This window comes from Colobus angolensis, unplaced genomic scaffold, assembly GCF_000951035.1.
Source record: "Colobus angolensis palliatus isolate OR3802 unplaced genomic scaffold, Cang.pa_1.0 Scaffold82, whole genome shotgun sequence".
In the NCBI taxonomy this organism is placed as follows: Eukaryota; Metazoa; Chordata; class Mammalia; order Primates; family Cercopithecidae; genus Colobus; species Colobus angolensis.
The window spans coordinates 8,288,945-8,311,319 of NW_012122043.1; the positions used below are offsets into that span (position 1 = coordinate 8,288,945).

A 22,375-nucleotide genomic window follows, 5' to 3' on the forward strand; every position below is an offset into this window, starting at 1 on the left:
GATTGGGCAGGACACAGGCCACATCTTCACTCCTGTGATAACAAGAAAGAAGTTTCCACTTCAGCCCCTGAATGACTGCAGGCCAAGTTTCCACTTTAGGCTCTGATTGGTCGCAGACCAATCCTTCATAGGGTGTAACCAATTGGAGGCCTCTAAAGGGTACCCCAGGTGTTGCCAAGTTATTTTGGCTTTATAAAAGCCCTAATTGAAGAGGCTCTTGAGCCAGGTGCTCCAGCCCGCTCTCACTCTGTGAGTTCTCTTCAATGAATCTGTGCTTTCCTTACTCCGTTCTCCTGTTGCTTTGTTTTTCGTTGCTTCATTCCTTTGTTACTTTGTGTGTTTTGTTCAATTCTTTGTTCAACACGCCAAGAACCTGGACAGCTCTATCTGGTAATAATGGAAGAGTCAATTGTCCAAAACCCAAGAAGAAAAATATTCAAGGTCCCAAGTCTCTAAATGGGCCCAGTTAGGTGTTTGAAATATAAATTATGTGTGGAAGCACAGAGTCAGAGGAAGAACATGTTAAGTTTCTGAACACTCCTAAGGAAAGAGGAGGAAGACACCTCAGCCTGTTTGTGAAAATTGGAAAAGGTACAAATTAAATGTGTAGATCCTGCAACTGGAGAAGACTGAGAGGATGTTTACATAGGGAGGAAGGAGGGGAAAGAAACGGGATTGGTAGGTTACCCCATCCAATTCCGTGGAATTGAGAGCTCGGAAAATAAAGTGGCCCAGGGTTTTCTTCCATCAGACTGAAATGGTACAGCCTTCCTGTTCCCACCTGGATCAGTCACTGGCGCTGGGCCACCCTGGGGCAGCAGGATCTGGGGTGAGGGAGTTCTCTGCGACTGAATCGTCCCAGAATAGGCTGACAACTGAAGGCCCCTGCCAACTGCCCTCCCAGCAGCTGTGGCATCTTAAGGGGAATCAGGCTAGCACATCTCTGTGTCCGGCACAAAGCAACACATTTTGTGGTCACACACACTACATGAGCCCCAAAGTTCTCACGCTCCCTCCACCCCCACCTAAATTTCTGCAGGACATCATGATAGAATTGCCGTGCAGGCTGAAAGGAGGTGAAGAGCCCCCTCTAAGGGACCTCCTGGTGCTCAGTAATGCTTTTATTTTCAATCACATACTATGGTAATCACATCAGCACAAGCACACAAATGTGGTTAAGACACCCTGTGTTTCCTTAGGATTGACATTCCTAAGATGTCAATCACAAATTCCATCAGCCATACTAAAGACTGATTTATCTTGCTCTTCTCTCTGGAGAAAACATTACAAGATTAATATCAATGAAGAAGCAGAATATGCAATCAGAAATACATGGGGAAAAAGGTGGGTTAACACAAGTATTTTCCTGGATTTTGTGATGTATATGGCATTTGTCAGCATCTTTAAATGTGTCATTCGTTGAGACTTATTTTTTCTTTCTAGATGAATATTCGCTATCCTGCCTCCTTTTGGGTTGGTAATTTGGGGTTGTCTTTCTTAGGCCCCTGCCCTCGAAATGGCGCTGGGATCCCAGGCGGGCGAGTGAGGAAGGCGGCCCCCGCCCGGCGGCGACACCTAGAGCAAGTCACGCAGAAATCTCCAGGCCATACTTATCTCCGGTGCACAGCCCCGGAGATAACACACATCCCACCGGATCTCGCACAGCAGCGCTGATTAATAAGCACAGAGCCGTTGGAGCAACTTCCACCGACCGGGCTACCGGAGACCCTCCCTCCCTTCCGCCGGACACGCTCCTTGGGGCGTGGCTGGAAACGCGGGCGTGGATTGGCCGGGAGGAGGGATGCAAATTTGTTTGAAAGACCCAATCAGCGCCCGGCTTCTCCGCGCTGGCCAATAGAAAACCGAGAGGAAGGCAGGAAGGGCGGAGTCGCCTATTTGAGTGTGCGGCGCGCCCGGCATTGCGGTCCGGGTCGGCGCTGGGGTAGTGGTTAAGTCTGCGGCTTGGTCCGATTCTGCGGCCGCTGCGCACCATGGAGAGTGAGGACGTGGAAGACGACCTGCTGCTGCAGAAACTCAGGGCCAGTCGTCGGCGCTTCCAGAGGCGCATGCAGCTACTGATAGAGAAGGTGCGGCCCCCGCCGGTCCGCCAGGAGGGGAGGCCTGCGGGTCGGAGTGAGGCTGGGAGGGGACGTAGGACGGGAAGGGAAGGGGCTCTGAGGGCTCGGAGCGGGAGGTGGGGAAGCGGGACTGGGGCTTGGGTGCGGAGAGAAGGTGGAGGCGGAGCTGAGGGCTCCGGAGAGGGAAGAAGGAGGCGGCGCCGAAGGCTTCAGAGCGGGGACGGGGAGGAAAGATTGGGGCCTCCGGAGCGGGGAGTGGGGAAGCGGGACTGGGGCTCGGGTGCAGAGAGGAGGGTTTGGTGGGGCTGGGGGGCTCGGGGGCTCCTGAGTGGGACGAGAGAGGCGGGGTTGGGGACTCCGCTGCAGAGACCGCGTTTGGGGCGCCCCAGGCCAGACTAACGGCCTCTCGCGGGCTGGCGCCGCCTCCGCCCGGGGCTGAGGCCCCTGGGACCTGACAGGAAACCCCTTCCTCCTCCGCAGTACAACCAGCCCTTCGAGGACACCCCGGTGGTGCAAATGGCCACGCTGACCTACGAGACCCCACAGGGTAAGTGTCATCCTCCCCTTCTAAGTATTCGGGTGAAGAGTGCGAATGGAGTAGTTGAAATGCTGTCACTGCTGTCTTAGGAAGTAAACATTGTTCACCTAATAGGAACCAAAACATTGGTGTCCTTAAACCTGTAAATTACTTGGATTACTTATTAAAACAATTCCTGAAGAGACGTGCCTCCTGGCTCGCACGCCTCGGGCTTGCCGGGTTGGCATCCCCGCTGGCCACCTCCACACCATGGCAGCTTGGGGCAGTTGCTTAGCTGGACTGGTCTCAGTGTCTTCATCTGTGAAATGGGAAGGATGATGACAATAATGTTTCCTGGGCGTGACAATCCCTGTGAAACTCTGGGAACAGTACCCACCCTCCACTGCGAATACTCACTTGGACTATTGTTTGCCCTGTTTGACTTGGAGTAGTAACTGTCTTCCTTGAGGCTCCAAGTACTTGAATAGGGAGAAGAAGGCATTCCGTTTAACAGTTAATGTAAACGGACTGAAATCTTGTGGATTATTTTTGGTAAGTAGCTGGTGACAGTTTACACTGGCTGGGGTCAATTCCTCCCATATAGCTTTATAACTAAGTATCACTTAATGAAAACAAACCGCACAGCACGTTCTGTGTTGCATTAAACAGACGGGCACGTAAGGTTCACAAGATCTGCTCCTTGAATTAAAAGAAATCCTACCTTTCTGCCTTTATAGCCAATCCAGGCGCATCTTGGGTGAAAAGTTTACATAGGCAGAAACTAAAATATTCCAGTGGCAGGTGTCTGTATAACATGTAGATTGCCCTTAGAAAGCATTCATTCCGTATATGGCATGTAGAGATTGCCTGTGAAAAGTGCTTACTCCTCTAAATAGTATATAGATTGTCCTCTCTTTATGTATTTTAAGGACAGGCGCTGTCACATATGTTCCTTGTTTTCATGTAACTCTTTGGGCTGATGATGTAATTTGATGAGCCATTGCCTAGTAGGTAAGAGAGATTTCCATCAATGACAAATTTGCCTTAAAAACCTGAAACTTTACAAAGAGGAACAACAGCAGGGTATCAGAAGCCTGGCTTGGTTTTAATTTTGTACCTTTTTTTTGCCTGTCACTTTGGCTTCCGGTGAACACAGATTGAGCAGAAGTTCAACGTTCAGGATTATGTCACTGGTCATTTTTGTTTCTTTTCTTCAGGATTGAGAATTTGGGGTGGAAGACTAATAAAGGAAAGAAACGAAGGAGAGATCCAGGTATTTAGTGTCAAATTTTATTGCCAAATAACCTTGCTGTGGAGGAGCATTGATGTGAATAAAGGTGTGGGTGTGCCCAACCTCTGAGCTTATGCAGAGGCCACCACGGGGCACTTCTCACCTTGATTATACTCTTTTTCTGTTTTTAAGGATTTAGAAGCGTTTCTTCTGTAGCTTGTCAAGTGCAAGGAGGCACTGTGTAATGTTTGGCCTTTTTTGTCACCCTGTGTTTCCTGTGTCACAGGCTGAGGGGCTCTGATAACACACATGCAGAGGCTGGGCCAGCTGGGTAACCCTCCCCAAGGCCACGTGCCAGCCTAGCGAGGGGCTCACAGAAAAGACCAAATCCAGTTCCTTCTAGGGAAGAAGAATGTCTCTCTTCCTGTTTTGAAAGGGGAGGAAGAGAGATGAGGGGAGGCGCGGCCTGGAGGATCACACATCTTTCCCTCTGCATTTGTCTACCTTCCGAAGACCCGGGTTTCCCTGCCTAGTTGTTCCGAGGGTGTTGCAGCTCTGAGACCCGTTATTTTAGTGGAAGGTGCTGTTGGCCTTTCTACAGGGACATCCAGGAGCCCTGTTGCCACAGTGGCTTTTGCAAGGTTGTCTGCTATTCAATTAGTCACTGCCTCTCAGATGCCACGTGGTTCCTCCCTGTGGTCACAGGTCAAGGAACCTGTACCCAAGAATGAAAACATCAAGGTCAAGGTGACATAATATTAACAGCAAATTTGAAATCAAATCTTCTTGATTAATTATTCTAGTCATGAAAATGTTAAAAGTACATACAACTACATATATGAGCTGATTTCTCTCTGTAAAGATGGTCCCTAATGCTATTTTAGTACAATGTGATTCCCTATAATACACATCTTCATAAATGCATTTTTTTCTCCTTCACTTTTCCAGTTAATACATATGGCAAACTCTTCATCAACTATTGTATAATTATAAAATTATATAATTATTTAAAAAATTATGTTTTTTTAACTGCTCTCCTGTTGATAAGCAATTAGCTATTTGTGGCTTCCTTTATTAATAAATAAGGGTCAGCACACTTTTTCCACAAAGGGTCAGATGGTACATATTTTAGGCTTTGCTGGCTGTATGGTCTCTGCTGTAACTACTCAGCTCTGTGTTGCAGGGGGAAAGCAGCCGAAAATAATAGGTAAATGAGTGTACATGGCAGTGTTCCAATAAAACTTTATTTATAAAGCCTCTGTTAGATATGGTTTTCAGAGAAAATCCTGGTCCTTGTCTCTTCCCAATACTGATATTCTCCCTTTTCAGTAAATGCTGAGAAGTGGGATTATTGGTTTAAAGTCTATATGCTCTCTGAATTATACATAATAGAGATGAGCACTCATCAGACCAGTGCTTATATGGTCCTGGTGGCAACAAGTTTTCATTTGATTTATTTAAGGTTTTTGTTTAAAATGTAGGAGGACCCCTACCTGGGTCTCCAGAATCTTCAGACCCTTTCTTGGGATTAGGAAACTGGGGGTAGCCTGAGATTTCAGCTGGGACATCTCTGACTTCACTGTAATTGCTGTTGGTGACAGTGCCCAGATCTGCTTTCACCTTTTCCCAGACGACTTGGTGCTCCTGCTGCCCTGGGTGCTGAGGGAGGCTGTGGGCCCTAGCAGGCCGGGCGTTGACCTGTGCTGGGTTGGTTATAACACAATGCCTGGGCTCTCTTTGTAGCTACCAGAGCTACCAAGTAGTTTGGAGTTGTTGTAGATCGTCTGCTTCTCTGTGAGTCTCAAACCAGATTCTGCCTCAGACACAGCCACAAAACAACTCTGTAAACTCCACCTTACATGATGGTTTCACTGGAAGCAAAGGTTCTGACATTCTAGAAGTGGGCTTCAGTTACCCTGTAGTGCTCCTGGGTAGCCCCAAGTCCTCTGAACCCTCAGAGTTGACACCTGAGGACCATCCCTAATCGTATAGGCCTCACCACCTTCTCCCACCCTGTTCTTATAGGGCTGGGTGGTTCCTAAAATATTATTTTAGTCAATCTGGTATCTTGAATGCTTGAATTTCACTGAGAACCCACCGATGCCATTCGCTGGGATTATTCGCGGGACGTGCTGTAGAGCAGGCTCTGGAGAGCTGAAGCAGGCCAGACCAGGAGTGTGGCCGCCCGACCAGCCCTGCCCACCAGGTGTGAGCTCCTGGTCAAGACAGCAGCTGCCTCTGTGCGTGAGGCTTGGGCTGAAACTGGCTCCTCCCCACCTTAAATACTCCCAACACGTTCATTAAAGATCACAGGAAGTCCCCCGGGGGCCACTCGACTATTTCTATGTTCTCACTGATGACCTCAGGACAATTTTGTTCGTTCCTATTTGTTTTTTGGTTTGCCCCAGACCCTGTCATCCCTGGGCCAGTGTTAGGAGGGGTGGGCTTATCTGCTTGTGCCTGGGCCCCTGACTTTCCCTGCTCCTTCCCTACCTTCCAAGTGGCTTTTTAAGTAGCAGCTCCCGGTGCAACTGAAGGGAGCCTCAGCTCCCTCCTGCACTCTTGAGACTTCTTATAAAGTGGACATGCAGGGAGAAGAGAAGCCTCGTGGTAGGCTCTTGCTGTCTCCTGTGTTAATGGAAGGATTGCAGGCTTATTACTTTACAGTGACTTTGAAATGTGCTGTCACTCAAACAACCGTGTCTTTATTGGCTTCTGCACTTGGAGGACTCCCCCGTGAGGCCCGCGGACAGGACAGATGGCTCTGTGCAACCTGCAGCCAGGGGTCCTGAGTTTTCCTCGCACCGCACAGTCCTGGGAGCCGGTGAGTGTCGCCTTCGTCAGAGAACAGAGGTCGGGGGACCAGGCCTGATGCACCTGTTACAACAGCTAAAAGCCTAGATTCCTCAGTAATAAAGTTTTTATTTTTTCTAAGGTACATCTTAAAAACTAAAATATGTTCGTGTACACTGTTGATTCCTCTGACGGCCTTCCCCACAGTTACATCCAGTGCCTGACATATGAATGGCACTCAGGTGTTCCTTGAGTAAATACACGTGCCCCTCCATGTGAAAAGTTAATATGCAGATTTAATAAGTTAAGATTTGCCCCTACAAGGTGGTGTTGTGAACTCGGGAAACTTCCCACCTCATCCTCCTAGGAGGCTCCTTCCTTTTCCCCAGGCCAGTCTCACTGGCCAACCCCATCCTGTCCTCTTTTCTCAGGAATCCATCCCTCACCCCTTCCTTGTGTCTTCAGCCTCTGTCCCCTGGGTCCATCCATTGGTATTTAGATGCACCCAGCCTCACCTTAGACACATCAGACCCTTCGTGGCTCTCCCCTGTCCTGGGCCCCTTCCTCGCCACCTCCCTTTACCCAGTTCTGTTTACAACCAGAGTCAAATAACCTGCTCCAGTTGCTGTCATGGATTCCCTACCCCGCCAACCCCATGCGTTCCTCCTCTCCCGATTCCATCCTGGCTCCGTCTCTAAAGCCCGTCTCTGGGTGAGGTTTCTCGCAACCCTGTTGCTAAATCCTGTTGGCATTCTTTGGGTTTTATTATTTGGGTTTTGCCCTCTCCAAAGCATTTAAGCCTTCTGGAAGTTCTGGCCTGGGCCTCTGTGGCCCCCTGCTCCTCGGCCCCATGCTCCTCCTGACTATAACCTCCAGCCAGACCTCAGCTGGAGGCGTTATACTGCCTAGCAGCCCCTCTGCTTCAATACTTCACGTCCAGACTTGGCACAGCTGAGACTCAGCCTGACAGACTGGCTCCCCATCTTCTGCTCTGCGCCTCACTACAGGCCCTACTGTCTTCCCTCTAGTGTGAGCCAGAAACCCAGGGTCCTCTTCATCTCAGCCTCTGCCTCATTCCTCATGGCCAAGGCATCCCTGTCCTGTGCCTTGTGCCCCGTTAGCTCTCATGTCCCCCCCTAAGCACCAGCCCCCATCTCCACCTGGGCTCCCTCTGCCCCACTGACGCACCTGTGAATGTGGTCAGGCCGCTTCTCTGATGTAACACATGAGAGCTTCACATTGCTTTTGGGGTAAAAGGCCAGAACCCAGAATGGGGCCTGAAGGCCTGCCTGACCACATGGCCTCCTCACTGCCCCCGGAAAAACAGACCCCCAGTCTTATCTAAGCTCTTTAGACCTGGGTTCCTTTGCTGAAATAGTTTTGTCACTAGCCTTTAAACACCTGGACACTGGCCTTCTGCAGCCTCTGTCCACTCTGCCCAACCCCTTCCCTTGCATCTTGCTTGCACCTACAGTTAGTGATGGGTGTCGAGTCACTAAAAGGAAGCTGGTGGTCTTTCAGAGTAGAATTGGAAAGCGCTTCATGAGGATATTTACCTGTGGTGCTATGTGTTTACTGCTATTAATCCAGATTTTAACTATAAATCCTTAGATCCACGAATTTCCCTGACTGCTTGAAATCACAGGAAATAGTTACTTGACAGCTGTATTGCCTGGTATGGCACCCACCAGCCCTCTCTGAATGATATTTAAATTAGTTGAAAGTTAAATAAAATTTAAAATCCATTTCCTCCGCCTTACTGGCCACATCCCAGCTGGAGTAGCCCCATGTGGCTAGTGGCTGGCCTAGGACAGCACACACAATTTTCCATGGTCACTGGAAGTTCTGTTGAGCGGTGCTGGGCTTGAGTGTCTCAACTTCCAGGCTCAGAGGCCATGGAAAGCTGGAGGTGGTGCAGAATCTGCCTTTCCTCACTCCATGGCCCCAGGCAGATTCCCATTCTAAGGGGTTCTCTGGGTTACTAAGAACCATGGGCAGCCGTAGATGGCTCCAGTAGGTGCACCCTTGAAATAATGGGGATTTTTACTGTAGAAATTACTCAAAGTGATGCCAAAACCATCCTTGAGAGGAAAATGCACTCTTTCCTGAAAATCCTGATTGAGATTTACTTGTTTGACTTTTAGATTCAAAAAGCGGAGATATCAATGCCACATCAGACCAGGAAGAGTCAGTTGCTTGGGCCTTAGCGGTAAGTACTGCTTTTAGTAATGAATGGACAGAGGGGGCGCTTGGAGGCTCAGGGGTGGATCCAGCAAAGCCCTTGTGGCCTGCAGCAGGCAGCCTTCTGGAAGTCCTCTCCTGAGGCTGGCTTTTGTTACTTCCAAGTCTCAGGTTTCCTCATGTCCAGATTCCCTTCAGCGGTAAGGTCCTCCTCTCAGTCTAGTACTTGGCAGCCAGTTCTACCCCCAGTGCAAGCCTGACTCATGATTTTCACTCTGCAGATAAAGCTGTCAGTGTGGCTGACAGGGTGCCATTTGCTCGGATGAGCACACGACAGGGAAGTTGGGCTCTTGGTCAGTCTCCCCCACGGGGGCAGGGTCAAAAGAGAGGTGTTCTAGAAAGTATTTCCAGGTCTGCCCTCAAATGCCTGTGTCACAAGGTCGCCTCATTGGGCAGTAAGTATCCTTACTTACTGCCTAAGTAACCTAAACAGTAAGTATCATTTACATGTCTGTTTCCCAGAGTGCCCCGAGGTCACAGAAACCACCCGTTTTCTTACAGGATGTGCCTCTTACCCTCCTTGGTTGGGATAGATGAGAATTTACACAGAGCTTAACCGACTCCAGCGTCTTTCCTGGCCCCCGTGTCACACCCTGTCGCCTGCTAGAATAGCTGGTGCACGGTTTTCCTCTAAAATTGCTGCTTTTGTGCAGAGGGTTTCCCACGCACCCATGTGTAACTTTCAGTGACTAAAAAGAAGGAGGCAGTGGTCCTGGGGAAGAAAGTGGGTGCTCGTTGAGAGACTGTGTAGGGATTGGCAGCAAAGGGGAAGGAGGTGGTGCCAAGAGTCAAGAACCAAAGTGCCAGCCCCATGCAGCAGAGGATGGAGGGTGATGCCCTCTATTTCCAGTGTCTGGCAGGGGAGGGGTAGGAGAGCCTCCTGAGCTGGAGCACTGAATTTCTGTTTTTGGTTTTGGTTTTTTTGAGACGGAGTGTCACTCTGTCACCCACGCTGGAGTACAGTGGAGCGATCTCAGCTCACTGCAACCTCTACCTCCTGGGTTCAAGCGATTCTCCTGCCTCAGCCTCCCAAATAGCTGGGACTACAGGCACCTGCCACCATGCCCAGCTAATTTTTGTAGAGACGGAGTTTCATGTTGGCCAGTCTGGTCTCGAACTCCTGGCCTCAAGTGATCCACCTGCCTCAGCCTCCTAAAGTGCTGGGATTGCAGGCGTGACCCACCACACCCAGCCAGGAACACTGAATTTTTTATAAACTTACCAGTTTGAGGTTATTACCAGTAGTTGAGTCCTGAACTCACCTATGAATATTCAGATGATTTTTTTTTTTCTGGTCTAAAAATGCTGTCATAAACTTCTCTAGACATGGTTTTTATTTTATTCTTGTTTTGTCGTTTTACATTCTTTTGGGTTATTAACACAGCAAGAGGTAAAAAAGTGACTTTGAATAACATCATGGAGGCAAAAGTGACTTTGAGTAGCATCATGTAAAGATTTGTACATTAGTGAACTTTGCCAGTTTGTTCCAGAATACAAAAGGTCAGGTGCACTCAGAAGCTCTTAAAAATTCTGACTTCTCTGTTTTGATCAGCCTGCAGTGCCTCAAAGCCCTTGGAAAAATGAGTTAAGAAGGAAATACTTGACCCAAGTGGATATACTCCTACAAAGTGCAGAGTATTTTGAGGTAATCTGTTTCCCAGTATTTGTTTTTACATAATTAGATCAGAAACACATTGAGGTGTGATGTTATTACACTTTTTGTTTGCTTTCTGCAGAACCTGTAAAGAGCATTTGAAGTAATGATTTCCAAATTGTTTATTCACATGCTGACATACTTGCTCTTCTTGAATAAACACTCTAGGTTCCCCAGGGCAGCGCCATCAGGAAGGTGGGAACCCTGGCAGAGGCGCTCTGCCCACTGGTCTGGGACAGCTCACAGAAAAATCTAGTGGGGCAGCTGGGCACAATGGCTCACGTCTGTAATCCCAGCACTCTGGGAGGCCAAGGCAGGTGGGTCACTTGAGGTCAGGAGGTTTCACCAACATGGTAAAACCTCATCTCTACGAAAAATAGAAAAATTAGCTGGGTGTGGTGGCAGGCGCTTGTAATCCCAGCTACTCGGGAGGCTGGGGCAGGAGAATCGCTTGAACCCAGGAGGTGGAGGTTGCGGTGAGCTGAGATTGTGCCACTGTGCTTCAGCCAGGGTGATAGAGCAAGACTCTGTCTCAAAAAAAAAAAAAAAAAAAAACAACTAGTGGGGCCACACACGAGACTCTTAAGAGCAGCCCCAACCTCTGGACCAGGATTTGAAGCTACATAGTAGGGAACCAGTAGTCCCCACATTCCCTGGTGTGATCAGGCTAGGATCAGCTGCAAGGTGAGGTGGCTGACCCTTGGCACCTGTCCCGCCTGCTGAGAGGTCATGTTGGGGGGAGGATGTGATGGCTTGAGAGGTGGGCACACTCACCTGCCAACCCCTCTCTTAAGGTCAGTGCCGTCTGCCATAGAATAAGGGACATTGCAACACCAAATACCTAGGAAGTACACATTGCAGAATAAAAATTCATCTCCAAGAAAAGGCAGCAATCTCACAGGGGTGTATGTGTTTTCTTACTGTGTTGCTGACCAGTAGAAAGCCTGTATTTGGAACCATCGACTTAGTAGATGTACCTGAAATGCTTTTTCCTTGAACCCAAGGCAGCAAGTGGTATCCTCATAGTTGCTGTGTTGATCCAGGGAACAGATTAGGGTTAGGAACGAATGGATCAATCGGGTCTTCTTTGTCCACCATCCACCTGGCCCTTAGGTGTTCTTGCGGTCCGAGTATAATGGTAGACCAAGAAAGCTACCAGCGCCCCTGGGGTAAGAAGTTACTAGCAGATGAGTGATGACTGTGGCTGGAAGCTGTCCTGGAGACCACATCAAGTGTCCAGATCTTAGTAGGACATTTTTTCTTCCCACTGCCCGAAGCCTAGCTGGCCACCGTCACCACATTCACACGCTCGTCGGCGCGGCTGTGCTAAGATGCACGGTCCCCATTGTCAGGGGAGAACCCAGCTCCTTGCACCCAGTTGACACCTGGCAACTTTTTTCTTGTAACCACTGGCTCTGATTTCAGTATGCAGGTAACAGAGCCGGAAAGGACGCACGTGTGACTCCGCTGCCTTCACTGGCCTCGCCGGCCACGCCTGCCCCTGGTGAGTGCGACACAGAAACCGTATGAACCACGCGTGTCTGCGTGTCTTCTTCACTTTCCTTGGAGCTGTGTGGCCCCTCAGAGCTGCTCACACTGGCCACGCCGTCATTTCCTGGTGTGTTTCATCAACATAAATTGTTAGAGATACACTGCATTTCACTGGAAGATAAGATGTTTTGAAATGAGCTGTTTTCTCCTCTGCGCGTCTGCTCTTTATTCCAATGTACTAGTTTGAAAAGTTTTGCATCTCCAGAAGCACAGGACTAGTACAGTGAACACGCTTCACCTGTTTCACAATTAACATGTTGTCATATTTGCTTTATCACCCCCCACACGTGTGCACACACAGTGTGTATTTATTTGCATTTGTGTATGCATTTATCCTTAAATGCCTCACACATACCTCCAGACATCGGGTCATTCTCCTTTATGACTACGGTACCCTTAACACATGCCAGAAATTGAACATTGATGCAGTACAATTTTACCCATTGTGCCGATGATGGCCTTTGCAGCCTTTCTGGTTTGCCTGACCATTTCCAGACCCGTTCAGGCTGGTACCACTGTTGCGTTTAGTCTCCCTCCATCAAGAGTAGCTCCTTGACCTTTTCTCCCTCGTGGCCACCTTTCATATTATTGCCTTTCTTGAATAGCCCAGGCCAGTAGTTTTGCAGAATGTCCCTGAATTTGGACCTGATTGCTTCCTCATGGTTAGGTTCATGTTAAACATATTGGGCAAAATCACTACAGGGATGGCTTGTCCTCTCAGAACATTTGGTCAGTCTGTCCCATTCTTGGTGACTTTTGAGGCTGGTCATTGAGTTCAGGTAAGACCTTAATTCAATATTTCTCATTGCGACAGGCCCTTTTTCCTTGGAGTCATCTGTGTGGTTCTTTGAGATCTCCTAGGAACCTTTTCTCTAAAAACTTCTCACCCAGTGACTTAGAAGCCAGCAATGCGGATTGCCTGGGTGGAGGTCCCCGCCCAGGTTTTTTCTGTCTCTGCTGTTCCTTGGCACACGTCAGTTGGCATTCTTCTGTTGAAAAGAGCTATCTCCCCTCTGGTTCTTTTTTTTTGCTTCCTGTAGTGCCCTCTCATGCTTTGATTTATTTTTACTTTTTAGGATCAGTAGGAATGAATTCATCAAGTCGTCTTGTTCTTTGATTCTCATGTTATAATCCATTGCCAGTATTCAATTTGATGCTCAAGTAGTCCCAGATTTAGCTGTCGGGGAGCCCCTTTCAGTCTGGCTTTTGTGTCGTGTGGTGCAACCCCATGCTTTTTTGAGCACTTCTTCACCCCTGCCCCGACACCGTATTTTCCTCTCTCTGTTCTCACCAGCCACAGTGATTTAACACGCGCTCATCTGGTCAATCGTGCAGCACAAAATAACTCTAGCATTGCGGCACCTGCTACCACTCTTCACAACCATGTACTAAGTAAGCTTCACCATTTCCAAGCAGCTCTTTTTATCCTTAGACAATATCTCTTTAAGAGGCAGACATTCAGCGTATTTGGACTCTTTTTTCTCTTTCAGTTATCAATTTAACATACACATTTTCTTTTTCTGTTTGTGTTCAATTTTATGGTTTTTCCCCATCATTGTTGGTTAAATACAGGAAACATTTAACATGATGCAAAAGTCAAAGCTATACAAAGACATTTGTTTAGAGGTCTTACGCCCCTTCCCATCCCTGTAGGTAAACGGTGTTGTCATTTTTCAGTTTCTAATTAGCTTCTGCAAAGGCATCCATCTGCTAAACAGCCTAGAGGGAAAGGAAGACACCTTTGGGACATGTACGATGGAGAGTAGAAATCAAATTCTGATAGCAAAAAATATCTCTGAGAAGAGTCTACTCCTACACATTTGTGGTGTTTTTGTTTTTGCTATTGCTTAAAAAAACATAGTCCTGATCCAATCTTCAGTTCTGTCATCTGTGCACATGGATGGTTTAGAATGGTAGCACACCTTTACTTTATGTGTATCTTTTCTCCCAGGATACTGCAGTCATGTCTCCGGAAACAGTCCTGGTGACCCAGCAAAACCAGCTTCATCTCCCAGAGAATGGGATCCTTCACATCCTTCCTCCACAGACATGGCCTTAGGACCTAGAAATGACAGCCTTTCCCTACAAGAGACCAGTAGCAGCAGCTTCTTAAGCAGCCAGCACTTTGAAGACGATGACATTTGCAACGTGACCATCAGTGACCTGTACCCAGGGATGCTGCACTCCATGAGCCGCCTGTTGAGCACAAAGCCATCAAGCATCATCTCCACCAAAACGTTCATCGTGCAAAACTGGAACTCCAGGAGGAGGCACAGATGTCAGAGCAGGATGAACAAAACGTATTGCAAAGGAGCCAGACGTTCTCAGAGGAGCTCCAAGGAGAACTTTGTACCCTGCTGTGAGCCTGTGAAAGACACAGGAGCATTAAGAGATTGCAAGAAAGTATTAGATGTTCCTTGCCATAAGACAGGTTTAAAATTGGAAAAAACTTTTCTTGAAGTCAATAAACCCCAAATCCATAAGTTAGATCCAAGTTGGAAGGAGCTGAAAGTGACACCCTCGAAGTATTCTTCCTCGATTTATTTCAACTCCAGTGCAACGTATAATCTTGATCAGGAAAATAGATTTAGGACATTAAAATGGTTAATTTCTCCTGTAAAAGTAGTTTCCAGACCAAGAATACGACAGGGCCATGGAGAGAACCGTCAGAGGGAGATTGAAATGCGATTTGATCAGCTTTATCGGGAATATTGCCTGAGTCCCAGGAACCATCGCCAGATGGGCCTCCCAGACTCCTGGGCCATGAACGTGTACAAAGGGGATCCTGCGAGTCCTGGTGGTCTTCAAGGCTTAGAAACCTGCATGCTGAGTTTACCTTCCAGCAAAGCAAAAGCAAGTTTAAGTGAGGCTTTTGAAAACCTGGCCAAAAGATCTCTGGAAGCGGGTAGGTGCCTGCCCAAGAGCAATTCTTCTTCACTTCCAAAGGCCAACCCCACACACAGCCCAGCTCGCCCGCAGCAGACCTCTGATCTTCACATTCAAGGAAACAGTTCTGGAATATTTAGAAAGTCAGTGTCACCCATCAAAACTCTTTCAGTCCCAGATAAAGAAGTGCTAGGCCACAGAAGGAATCGTTATGATGAAATTAAAGAAGAATTTGACAAGCTTCATCAAAAGTATTGCCTCAGATCTCCTGGGCAGATGAAGGCGCCTTCATGTATTGGAGTGTCTACAGGTAAAGCAAGTATGGACGTTCGATGTCAAACAACAGGAAAATTAAATCCAGGCCCTCACTTCCAGGGTTTCCAGAAGTTACCATCATCACTCCTGGGGTGCAGAAAAAGTCTACTGGGCTCAACTGCAATTGAGGCTCATTCATCTACATGTGTTGCTCGTGCCAGCAAGAGGGACCATCATTTCCCTGCAAAAAGACCCAGGCTATCAGACCCCCAGGGCTCCGGATGCCAGGCCAGTTCCCAGGGTGCCTCAGATGGGGTAGGCAACACTGTAAGACCGGGAGACCAGGGCAGCTCTTCACAGCCCAACTCAGAAGAGAGGAAGGTGCGTTTCTGTTGGTTGAACGTGGGTGTTTTATGTGAGTGACTACTCTTTGGACAGAGGCTTTTGATGGTAGGAACCTTTGTGCCACTTTTAGTGAATCTCAACCGAATTCTTACATTCGTGATCATTTTCCGAGCATTCTCCCAAATGCTTTTCCTTTCTGTAAAATCGTCTATATCAAGAACGTGTTCCTGTGTAAGATGCATCGAGGTTGAGCAGAAGATGCTCTTGCAGAAGTTTCACACGCCTTCCATTAGAATGCATGCAGAGGTTGTTTTCTACAAATCCTCACTTGCTACACTTTGTTCATCTTTGTGGAACGTTGATTTCTAACCTCTTCATCTGACACTCAGAAAATAGCGTTGTAAGGCAAGAGTGATCTAAAGCAAATGACTTCCTGTCTATTTCTGGATTCCTGGTAGGGACAGAGCAAGAGTGGCCTGGGAGAGCCATGAGCATAGTATTCTCACAGGTGTGAGGGGTGCCCTGCAGATCGTCTCAGAGCTCGGTGTTAAAACTTCTACACTTTCTGCAGCTTCATTTGTGCGAATCATGTCAGCTAGAGTTTGAGTCTGCATGTGCCCTTTCCTCGAGCAACAGTGGGGTGGGGTAGGTCAGTGTGAGTGGGTCCCTTTGTTGGCATTAAGGCCTGGATTCCCCAGCACAGCTTCTCTGTGTGTCCACAGCCAGGATCTAGAGGATGCGACTTTTTAAGCTCAGTGCCACAGCTCACCCACAGGTGGACGGGACTTGACTGTGGGTTTGATTTGGCCAGTTCCTTTGGGTTTTGTGTGTTTGTGGTTCCAGCAGGTGAGGCTGTCTCTCCAGTATCCTCTTCCCTTGTGCCCTACCCTGGCGATGTGCCTCTTCTCTGAGGTCATTTGGGTGGACACTGCCTGCCATAAATGTCCCATTTTCTGTTTCTCCTACCTGGGCCCTCCTGGTCTGTGAGCCCTTCTCAGCCGCTGGCTCCCGCCGTCCGTCCAGCTCAGAACCAAGGTCTGGCATGCCTTGTTCCTTCTGTGGCGCCTGCCTTCAAAGCCTGCAGTCCGGCCTGTGCATGGCAGAGACCACACTCTCGGACCACCAGCGGCCTCCTGTGACTTGAGCTGCCTGACGCCTTTCTCACTGTGACTCTGTCTTCCCAATGCCCTTGGACTGCTGCAGGGCCACCCGCTCCAGGGTCTGCCATGGGACAGCCCTTCCCTTCCAGGGAACTTTCACTGGCATTCTCCCGCTACTCCCTGGTTCTTTGCTATTGCATCCCCAGATGTCCTCCCCAGACTCCACCCACCGCTCAGCTGCCTGCTCCGTGCAGGTGCCCCCCACCCTCCCAGCACATGGTAGGTGCTGCAGTGAGGAGCTGTCTGGACACGGGCCAGTCTCGTAGGTTAGCAGCTGAGGCTCCTTGGCTCAGTTCTAGAAGCTCCCAGGTTTTGTTGGGTGTTTTGGTTTTCAAAGTTATTTTCATGTATAAAGTCATACTGTGTGAACTAACCAGAAGCAGATGAAACAAGCCCTCTGTTGTCATCTGTCTTCCCAGTTGAGGATGGACATACATATGTGTTCAGGTGATGGGAAGGGTTTTTCTCTGCAGGGCCCGGCTAGGGTTGGGGCACTGTGTGGGCAGGGCCCTCGGAGCTCCTCCCCTGGCAGTGCATGGCTAACAGCAGAGTCTTTCCCTCGGGTCTTGGTCTCCAACTGTGTGCCTGATGCCCCATTCCTGTGCCCACATGGCTTTTTCAGAACAAACCACTGGCTGGGTGGCTTTCAGCCATGGTTAGTGAAGCCTTCGAGAATCTCAGCCGCATCTTCATGGCAGACACTTCATGGAGGCTGCTTTGAAAGCGAAGCTTATGCGTTCTTTTTAACAGATGACCTCTCAAGAGTCTCTTTCTCAGCTGAAAGGGGAGCATTTCACCAAAAACAACTCTCTGGCCCAGAGAGTGATCCGAGGTTTCTCCTGCCTCCCGCACATCAGAGCTCCTCTGCTCTGCTCGCCCTGCTTATCTAAACCTAACAGTTTTTTCTCAGGTAGTGCCCCAGCTCTTCCTTTTACCATCATCCTGCCCCTGGGATTCTGTCTCGTGCCTTTTCCCACCTTGTTCTGTGATCTGCTGGCACCGTGCTAGTCGCCTGCAGACCCCTTTCCATGTGTGATGTCCTGCCCCAGTGCTCCGTGCAGAGGCTCCTATCTTGTTTTTTCACCTGCTCAGCCTAAAGGGCTTTCTTCTGGCCCAGCCACACAGGAGGGACCTCAGCCTTGCAGAGAATGGCGTGAGGCTGCATTACTGTGGGGCTGGGGAGTAGACCATCCTGGGGCGTTGGCCCTTGGTGGCCCAGCAGGGCGCTCCCAGCTGCCCTGGAATTTGACAGCAAGTCAAATCATGAGCACCCCAGGTTTCGTTTTAAACCACAATATAAACATGTTTAACCGGTTTCCTATGTTTTTCTGCTTTTCCTGCTTAAATGATAAATTTCTTGAGGAAAGAGACCAAATCTTCACGAGCTACAACTACATGTGGAGTTTTCATGCCTGACATCTGAGTGCTCTCTGTGTGCCAGGCCATGCTGAACCATTTTTACGCCTTATCTTCTTTAATCCCCACCAGAACCCCTTGATTAGATCGATTCTATCCAATAGACAGGCTGTCTCCTTTTCATAGATACGGAAAAGTAGCTGAAATCTTAGAACTCCTAAATTCACTGGTGCAGCGGCGCTAGCTGGGCCACGGTGTGGGATGTGGACTTCCCCACCAGCTTGTGCTCCCTGGGGGAGTGTGGGGGGCAGGGTGGGGGGGGTCGCCATTATATTTTTGTTGTTTCCTTTTTTTTTTTTTTTTTTTTTTTTTTTTTTTTTTTTTGAGACAGAGTCTCGCTCTATCGCCCAGGCTGGAGTGGAGTGCAGTGGCCGGATCTCAGCTCACTGCAAGCTCCGCCTCCCAAGTTCCCGCCATTCTCCTGCCTCAGCCTCTTGAGTAGCTGGGACTACAGGCACCCGCCACCTCGCCCAGCTAGATTTTTGTATTTTTTTAGTAGAGATGGGGTTTCACCGTGTTAGCCAGGATGGTCTCGATCTCCTGACCTCGTGATCCGCCTGTCTTGGCCTCCCAAAGTGCTGGGATTACAGGCTTGAGCCACTGCGCCCAGCCAATATTTTTGTTGTTTCTTTAACATAACTTACTTATTTAACGTAATGCCATTTTCTGTAAGTATTTTTATACATGCAGTGGAATAAGTGGAAAACAGTGAACCTTTTAGTGGCTGGCGTTGGGAATTCTAGAATTTTGCTAACATCATTTTCTTTGTCTTTTTTTTTTTCCCTAGAGGAAAGAACACGTCTTACAGGATGGAAGAGAAGTGATTTTGTGCCAGAAAAATCCAAACTAGAAGTGTGCAGCTAGGTAATTTTGAGTGTTCTTTCTCTTCCCACTTGCTCTCTGTTTGTGTTTTTGTTTTTAATTCTTGAGACTGTGAGGACTTGGTTGACTTCTCTGCGCTTAAAGCAAATATTAGTGAAATTGGCTCCATCAGAGATGACCCTCGAGTTCTCAGTGTAGAAATTATGTGAATAAAGTTGCTCAGTTAGAATTCTTAGGGTTCTCTTTGATAGGCCTATTTTTCTAATGTGTGCGTTTTTGGAAGTTTTGTTTGTTTTTGAGACAGTCTCTCTGTCACCCAGGCTGCAGTGCAGTGGCGCGATCTCAGCTCACTGCAACCTCCACCTCCTTGGTTCAAGCGATTCTCCTGCCTCAGCCTCCCGAGGAGCTGGAATTACAGGCGCACGCCACCACGCCCGGCTAATTTTTGTAGTTTCAGTAGAGACAAGGTTTCACCATATTGGCCAGGCTGGTCTTAAACTCCTGGCCTCGTGATCCGCCCACCTTAGCCTCCCAAAGTGCTGGGATTATAGGTGTGAGCCACTGCGCCCGGCCATGTGTTCTTTTTTAAATTTAGATATGTCCAGAGAATCTCCCGTTTCCCATGTCATTTGAGAGTATTGTTTGCTTGTGAGACATACGTTTGAATCCTGCATGCAATGACCCTTGAGGGAAAATTAACAGTCCTGGTGGTCCCAGACACTCCTGCAGCCACAGCGCCTGTGACTCCTCACGATTCTTATTGAAGCTGTTGATGACAGGATATCATGGTGACGTTTTTGTAGTGAAATAGTTCGCATATTCAGAATACACTGGTGAAACTCATGCTGGAGTAAATAGTTAATATATTGCCATATGAGTTTGGGGTTGCTTTTTTATGAAAGATTAAAAATGAGATTGAGTTACACATTTTTCATTCCTGCCTGCCTCCCCAGGCGATTACTCTCCTGATGTCAGATATCACCTCCCTACCCCACCCCATATCCCTTCCCCCCCTACGTCTTACACTGGGACCACGTTATGTGCGTGTGCATGCGTGCACGCTTGCGTCCTCAGGCTGCCATAACAAAATGCTGGAGACCAGGTGGCTTCAACAGTAGACATTTATTTTCTCACAGTTTTTGGAGACTAGAAGTTTAAGACAAGGGAGCCAGCATAGTCGGGCTCCGGTGAGGACTCTTCGTGGTTTGCAGAAAGCTGTCTTCCTGTTGTGTCCCCACATGCTGGAGAGAGCAAGGTCTCTGGCGTCTTAGGAGGGCACTAATCCCATCATAAGGGCCCCTCATTCAGGACCTGATCTAAACCTCATCACCTCCAGAAAGCGCCATCTCCAATACTACCATCATGCCAGGGGCTAGGGCTTAATCATATGAACCTGAGGGACCCAGTTCAGTCCACAGCTTGTGAGTCAGCAAGGAGGGTGCACGCTGTTGAGAGCTGAGAACCGGGCCAGGTGCTGCAGACCTCACAGACGGCTCATTTCCTCAAAGAACAGGCTGGCAGTGTAATGCTGGCTCAGGCTGGGCCAGGGCCAGAATGGCCCCTACAGATCTGAGCCTTCCCTCAGGCCTGCTGCTTCCTAAGGACAACATGACCCATCCTTTCCTCTTCAGGGAAACCATCACTGCAACCCAGAAGTGCTTGTGCCTCTCCTCCCCTGACACCCAGCAGACTGCTGACACCTTGCTGGCAGGGCCAGGCCTGGCTGCCAGAGAGGCTGGTGTTCTGTCATCCAGTGGAGGAAGGCGAGGTAGAAGGACCTGGGCATGGGTCTTGGCCAACTTACAGGATCTGCCAATAAGGGACCCATAGACTATATATGGTATAGTCTCCCTGTTTCAAACTAGATGAGTAAATTAATACTGTATGTATGCTACAGTTTTGTTTCATCACGAGACTGAATGTGACAGGAGCTAATAGATGTGGGCATCTCATTTTGAGTTCTGTAGGTGGTTTATTGTCCTGGATGTCTGCAGATGGGAGCAAAACCCACCCGTGATCCTTATGCATAAGTGTCAACTATCTGTGGCGCACACGCACACCGAGAGGCAAATTACGGGTCACGGATGGGTGTGCCTTGAACTTCCCTAGTTATTGCCAAATTGCTTTCCCAAAGGGCTGCTCCAGTTTGCCCAATGTCCGGCAATATAAGAGGTACCTTTTCCCCACATTATCGCTGCCAGGTGCTGCCAGTCTGAGCTCTGGCAGGTGTAACATGTGTTGCTTCACAGTTTGCTTTCTCTTGATGACTTGTTGAGCATGTCTTCCTGTGAGTCCTGGTTTTTTAAATGTCCTCAGGACACTGGTTTTATGCTTGCCTCTATTTTCCTGATTTGGATGTATTTGGAATCCAATGATATGAAACAATCCAGTTTTATATAAGTTGCAAGCAACTTCTATGATTTGTCATTTAACTTTGTGGTATTTTATTGTATGGAAGTTACATTTTAACGCAGTGCTATGGTTTGGATGCCATTTGTCTTGAAATGTAATTGCAGATGGAATTGTTAGGGGGTAGGGCCTCGTGGCAGGTTTCTGGGTCATGGGAGTGAACACCCCATGAATAGATGAATGCCCTCTTGAAGGAGTGAGTTCTCACTCTCTGCAAGAGCGGGTTGCCTTTGCACCTGCCCAGTCGCCTTTCTGCTTTTCCGCTGTGTCTCGAGATAGCACAAGGCCCTCACCAGAAGCTGAGCAGATGCCAACGCTATGCTCTTGGACTTTCCAGCCACCAGAACTGGGAGCTAAACAAACCTTTTCTGTATAAATTAGCCTTGGGTATTCTGTTTTAGCAACACTGAACATACTAAGGCGGATAACTTCCTTCTTTTTCTGGCTTCTGCTGTTACTTTTGAAAGAAAAACTACCATACTCTGAGGATAAAAAATACTGTACTGTCTTAAATTTTACTGTCTCCATTTAGGTCTATAAACCATCTGGAAATGTTTCTGCACAGGCATGGAGGGAGAGCCAATTGTACAGACGTACAGCTGCCTCCTTGTACTGTATTGAATGCTGCACCCTCGCCACTCCATCAGTGGTGTTCAAGCTTGTTTAGCAGCAATACTCTTCATCACTTGGCAGGAAATCAGTTCACCATTTGCTCCGTGGGAGACGCAAAACAGTTTGAAGACCACTATTCCAGAGAAGGCTTTAGCACGGGTTGGTTTTTGGACAGCATAGCAGCTCTCTCCTGTTGATGGGACCCCAGATGGTGAATTCCTTCGGCAGTTGTACTGGAAACAGTTTGGAAGTCCTGGTTTACCTGCTCTGGGGACACCTAGACTATTCTGATGGCCTGAGCATAGCAAAAGCCTTCGCCACACTGCCCCTCTCTTCCCCTACATGTTCTTAGACATGGGGCTAATTTCTCCTTTTTGACCAGCAGCCAAATTCTGTTCCAGGCCT

At 48.4% G+C, this 22,375-nt stretch overlaps 1 protein-coding gene across 1 annotated transcript; it reads left to right on the plus strand.

Annotated features, from left to right (window-relative positions):
• The first annotated feature begins 1,892 nt into the window (after nucleotides 1-1,892).
• On the plus strand, nucleotides 1,893-19,174 carry HJURP (Holliday junction recognition protein). Its single transcript, XM_011929630.1, has 9 exons — nucleotides 1,893-2,087; nucleotides 2,559-2,625; nucleotides 3,813-3,868; nucleotides 6,554-6,650; nucleotides 8,764-8,828; nucleotides 10,413-10,505; nucleotides 11,940-12,018; nucleotides 14,017-15,587; nucleotides 18,915-19,174. The coding sequence occupies exons 1-9, from the start codon at nucleotides 1,992-1,994 to the stop codon at nucleotides 18,975-18,977; spliced, it is 2,187 nt and encodes a 728-aa protein (XP_011785020.1). The 5' UTR covers nucleotides 1,893-1,991; the 3' UTR covers nucleotides 18,978-19,174.
• Nucleotides 19,175-22,375: the final 3,201 nt, after the last annotated feature.